The 5,532-nt window shown below is 39.3% G+C and overlaps 1 protein-coding gene across 1 annotated transcript; it reads left to right on the top strand.

Annotated features, from left to right (window-relative positions):
- The first annotated feature begins 1,013 nt into the window (after positions 1-1,013).
- On the top strand, positions 1,014-3,588 carry LOC136494035 (uracil phosphoribosyltransferase-like). Its single transcript, XM_066490171.1, has 11 exons — positions 1,014-1,209; positions 1,304-1,382; positions 1,470-1,528; positions 1,753-1,830; positions 1,913-1,994; positions 2,288-2,336; positions 2,765-2,826; positions 2,965-3,032; positions 3,129-3,184; positions 3,268-3,315; positions 3,392-3,588. Exons 1-11 carry the CDS (start codon positions 1,165-1,167, stop codon positions 3,441-3,443), a joined length of 678 nt encoding a protein of 225 aa, XP_066346268.1. The 5' UTR covers positions 1,014-1,164; the 3' UTR covers positions 3,444-3,588.
- The last annotated feature ends 1,944 nt before the right edge of the window (positions 3,589-5,532 follow it).

Here is a 5,532-nt window from a genome sequence, read left to right on the forward strand (position 1 = left end):
TTTTGAGCCTCATGAACCCCATGTTATATTGCTGAGTACGACATGTACTTACGCATGCTTTATTTTTAATACTTTGAAAAAATTCCGGATGGGTACCAGATTACTAGAGTCTGAAAGTAGTTAGGCTTATGATCAACCAGTCAGTTGTCCCTATAGATTTAGAGTCTTCTCCTGAAGAATGGAGTTGTCTTACTGCTGTTTATTGTCTAAGGTTATATTTCTTGTACTAAGTACATTATATATTAAGTATTGTCTTTTGATATTACCTCTATTTGTAACTATATGTGCGATTTGACTTCCTAGACTCACATATGGTGTATATCTGGTTTTGTTCTTAAAACCAGGTGATACATCATACCACTGACTTTTAACCTCTTAATACAAGCTATCCATATCATCTCTACTTAAATTTTTTTTGCAATCTCTGCAGTAACATGCAGAGTATCTTCTATTTTTACCTAAAAGCTATGGCCTCACTGGTACAATAGGTAGCACGGATGGACCCATATCATTTTTGCTAACATGTGCTATAAATATTAAGGACATTTTTTTAGAAATGACGCCATAATAGATTTAAAAGTATCAAGATAACACATTAAGGTTATTAGGAATACACCAAATTAAGTTCACAAGTTAACCACGATTTTAGCTTTATCTATTTTTACTTCCAAAATATAATGTTTCTCGATCTACATGTAACCATAAACACGCTTACAAGTTATGGCCAACCGTGTTTATTAGAAAAACAAAGAAGACCAAAAAATTAAGAAAACGATTATTAAGTGACTATAGTTTATTAACAGATAAAAAAGTTACTAATAATATTTTCTATAAACTTAATTTTTGAGAAGATTCTATAAACTTAATTAAACCAAGTTTAACCTATATAAATCTTAGACGATTTTTTTAACCGAGGGAGTAGCGAACATGGCCTGGCCTGGCCCATCCATGGTCCAGCCAAACACGCGCCTATATGGAGCACAATTGCGCAAACACGCCCGACCTTGCGCACATCCATCCCCAATTCCCCGCCGCCTTTCCAACTTGCCATCCTGCACTCCCATCCCGCCGTCTCCCCTTGCCGCCGAATTCTTTTCGTCCTAACCCTGACTCACTTAAAACCCTAAAGGCCTCCAGCAAAGGTCCCAATCTCGAGTGCGGAGGATGGAGAACTGTAACAACGGACCGGCGGCCGCCGACGATTTCAAGGTACGAACCCACTCGCTCGCACATTGTATTAATGATTGGTGCCGTAATACTCGTCGGAGATCAAGGTGTTGGTGGTTTATTGCGCCGTTGGCAGGTGGTGGTGCCGGCGCACCCGCTGATCAGCCACTGGATCTCAGTGCTCCGCGATCGCTCCACCCCTTCCCATGCCTTCAGTGAGTGCTGTGCCTTTTTTTATTGTTATTCTGAATCTCGTCCTTATTCTTGGTACGTCGTACTTTACTGGTGACAATTAATTGCAGGGACTGCAATGGGGGAGTTAGGGAGATTGCTAATCTATGAGGCAACTCGGGATTGGTTGGTATGTTCCTAATTCTTACCTAAAACTAGATGGAAATGCCGCATTTGGTGGTGCTGATGCAAGTGTTTGATGTTAAGATAAATTTAGGGTAGATGTGAAAATAATGATCACTGCGATGTGAAAAGGAAACTTCTAATGTATTTTATTCTGGGCAGTCAGTAATGATGAATTTTATTTCGTTGAGTATGTGATCATTGAGATAGTTCTCCACTTTCTTCTGGTAGCCGACAGTAACACGGGAGATCCAGACACCTGTGGGCACTGCGGTTGTTGAATCTGTCGGTGAGATGGAGCCAATCATGGTTTGTATTTCTCTTCAATGTATCTTTTTTGCAAATTTGGCAATATTATTAATTAACCTTGAATTTTGTTGATATATTTCAGATTGTACCTATTCTTAGAGCAGGGCTTGCTCTTGCAGATCTTGCAACATCAATTTTGCCATCAACTAGAACTTTCCATTTAGGTGAGAAAAAATAAATTTTGATTTGTTGGGAAAAAAACTCAATTTCTCACTTGCTGATGTTTGTGATGCAATATGTTTTCATCTTTTGACTTACAATGAACATCATATTTGATCGAAACACTCTGCTGATGAATATGCTACTAGTATGTCCACAAACACATGGTGTGCTTCAACTTTTTTTAATGGACTAGCACATAAAAACTGGTCTAGTTTTCTAGATAAATTTATTTATTTATTTAAGCATGCTTATTGATTACTGCTAATGTTCCTTTTTTTACCTATACTAAATGAAGGTATGTCCAGGGACGAGACAACGCTGCTGCCCTCTGTTTACTTAAATAAGTAGGTGCCATTCTTTTTGTTTTGCATTTAGATAAATAATGTCGTTGATATGTTATACCACAGTAGTTGGGGCTCTACTAAAGCTATGTAACTTCATTTGGCAGAACGAAATATTATCTCAATAAAAATGTAGCTTATTTGTAGCTAGGAAACAAACAGTGAAGGTTGTTAAATATTCTTTAGTTAATTTAATTTCCTTGATAAAGAAGTCACTTTCATCATACAAGGTTGGAACCACAGTGATTATGAACTGTGTTCCAGCTTACTCTTTTCTATCTTATTGTACACCTTTAGTTAATTTGATATATCACAAGATCGTTTTCTAGTGCAATCTATTGAAATAGTTGAGTTGCAAGCTATAGTGTTGTATGAAATTACCAATAGTACTTGTTTTCCTGATGATCAATGGAACATAATTTTGAGTGCAGGCTACCTGATAGATTCCCAAAAGGATGTAATATACTCCTTGTGGATCCTATGCTAGCAACTGGTAATCCTTTTCCTTGTATATCACAGCCAATTCTTATATTGGGTTATCATTCTTTTGTGTTTGCCTGATTGATTTCACTCCTATACCCATGCTGTGTTTGAGTGGTCGTCTTTCTTCTTACCTTGTGTTTTCCATCAGGTGGAACAGTCACTGCAGCAGTTGATCTGGTTAAGGAGCGTGGAGCTGAAATCAGTCAGATAACAATCGTAAGTTCATGAGGCAAAAAAAATTGAAAAAGATGAAACAGATCCGTTTGTTGATTAAAAATGGTTATTATTTTCTAAACAGTGATTTTTATGCAGATATCAGCTGTTGCTGCTCCTCCTGCCATCAAGAAGCTCAATCAAAGATTCCCAGGGTGCATTCTGAAGTTCTATAAATTTGTTGCATTTTTAGTAAGGTTACCTTGATGATTGTATATCTTATCACTCTTTTCTGCAGGATTTATGTGTATACAGGAACTATGGATCAAACTGTGACTGAGAAAGGGTAATTATATTTTTACCAACATATGCATAAATCATGGTTATTGCACTGCTAACTCATTCTCGCTAATGTACTGCAGTTTCATAGTCCCAGGCCTTGGGGATGCTGGAGACCGCAGCTATGGAACATGACTGTCTGGCCCTTTGCTGATGACCATTGTTAGGAATTTCAGCAAAACCCAGATTTAGTTGATGCCTGCTTATTTTCGTGGACCAGATTTGTGGTTCCCTAAAACACAAATCTGTAGTTTTGAGGGTCTGAACATAATATTTTCGCAATGTGGTGTCAAATTTTGCCCTTCCTTGGTGATATCCTGATAATGGTTATGAGCTTCCTGGAGTGTTTGTTTTGAAAAGTGGGATAGCCTACAATCACCTTAGCTCTAAACATAACCTATCTGCTTGGTTTCAAGAATGTAACGAGTTGTTTGTCGCTAACCCAAGAATTACCCAGATGTGGACAAACCGGCCCCGTTCGGCTTGCTGAATCTTGGCTGAAACTGGCTGAAAACACTGTTCTGGCTGAAATGTTGTGAGAGGAAAATACTGTTCTGGCTAAAAAAAAAAAGCCGAACAAGCCGGATATGGAGTAAGGCGTGTCGAGAATAAGCATGATCTGGAAAATGTAAGGGACCACCTTCATGCGCAGGTCATTGTAGGCTTACTCCTTATTCGTCAATTTTTATTTATATTTTACTATTCAAGGCATATTGAGGACTGCATACAACCCTGTAGCCGTCCAAAGGCTCCAATGGCCACTGCCCTTCATTAGCCCCCATCGTTGCCGGCTCAAAGCATTGCCTGGCTGGATTGGCTGGATTAAGGATGGCAGCGGTTCGGTTTCGGGTCAGATATCCGTGGGTTTCGCTTTCGGTTCATGGTTTTCGCCCACGGTTTTTCGGGTTCGGATACCCGAAATACTGCGGGTTTGGGGCGGGTTTGAAAAATAACCCGCGGAGCTCCATTGGGTACCCGAAATAATTCGGCCTACTAAAGGCCCATTAGGAACCGGCGGAGCTTATTGGTTTCTCTTAATTTTCACAAGTAGAAGGGTTGCTGTGAACTTCTCCCTGAAATTGTTGTTGTACCGTCCCTGAACTTGGTGTTTAAGACTTGTATTGTTACTGTACTCGCCTGGTATTGTTGCTGAAATTGTTAGTGAAATTGTTGCTGTATTGTACTGTTACTGTATTGATTAAGACTGGTATACTGTGCACTGTGCTATTCATGTTTGGGTTTTGGTTAATCCGTCGGGTTTCGGGTACCCGCGGGTTTCGGTTTCGGGGATGAATTTTCACCCGAATCGGTTTTCGAGTCGGATTCGGATTTTCGATTCGGGTTTCGGTTTCGGGTGCCCAGGCACTCCACCCGATCCGAACCCGCCCCGTTGCCATCCTTAGGCTGGATTAAAGTTACTAGGAAGATACGACCGAAAAAGAAAAGCAAAGAAAAAAATGAAGAAGAGAAAAAAGGAAAGAGGGAAAAAATAAAATAAAAATAAGAAACGTCACACCAGCTACAGTGTCAAACAGTACCTACACTGCCCTAGGCTTGTTTGGCCGATACATAAGCCGAACAAGAGAAAAATACTATAAAAAACAGTAAAAACAGAGAGCGGCCTGGGCTTGTTCGGCTGATACATAAGTCGACTGAAGTTGTTTTGTTGTGAGAGAAAAATACTGTACATTTTAACTAATAAGCCGGCTAATAAGTTCAAGCACAGGACTTAGTCACTGTTGGCTACGGGATGATGAATAGAGGCTGGGAAGTATTTAAAGTTTGGTTGAACAGTGTTTCCTATCAGGTAAAAAGAGGACATGTGGTTAGTGCGGTCGTCCAAAAATTTATTTGGCGTTGAAGACTAATCTTATAAGGCCCTGTTTAGATTGAGGTTAGGAATCAGTATTTGGCACTGTAACACTTTCGTTTGTATTTGACAATTATTGTCCAATCATGGCCTAACTAGGCTCAAAAGATTCGTCTCGTAATTTACAATCAAACTATGTAATTAGTTATTTTTTTATCTACATTTAATACTCCATGCATGTGTCCAAAAAAATTGATATGATAGAGAGAAAGTAAAAAAACTTGCAATCCAAACAAGGCCTAAGTTATAGTTATATGACAGACCTCCACTACCGGACAACACTATGGACGTATTTTATTATGCTGGTTATGAAACATGCGTTCGTGCAACTAATGATGGGCTGTGCAGGTGTTT

Source organism: Miscanthus floridulus, chromosome 11 (genome assembly GCF_019320115.1).
Source record: "Miscanthus floridulus cultivar M001 chromosome 11, ASM1932011v1, whole genome shotgun sequence".
Classification (NCBI taxonomy): domain Eukaryota; kingdom Viridiplantae; phylum Streptophyta; class Magnoliopsida; order Poales; family Poaceae; genus Miscanthus; species Miscanthus floridulus.

What these genes read in the sequence shown, in the direction of transcription:
- LOC136494035 (XM_066490171.1), top strand. Translation starts at nt 1,165, where the DNA reads ATGGAGAACTGTAACAACGGACCGGCGGCCGCCGACGATTTCAAG. An exon ending in AACTAGAACTTTCCATTTAG is followed by an intron (nt 1,995 to 2,287) that starts GTGAGAAAAAAT and finishes TACTAAATGAAG; the next exon opens with GTATGTCCAGGGACGAGACA. An exon ending in AAATCAGTCAGATAACAATC is followed by an intron (nt 3,033 to 3,128) that starts GTAAGTTCATGA and finishes ATTTTTATGCAG; the next exon opens with ATATCAGCTGTTGCTGCTCC.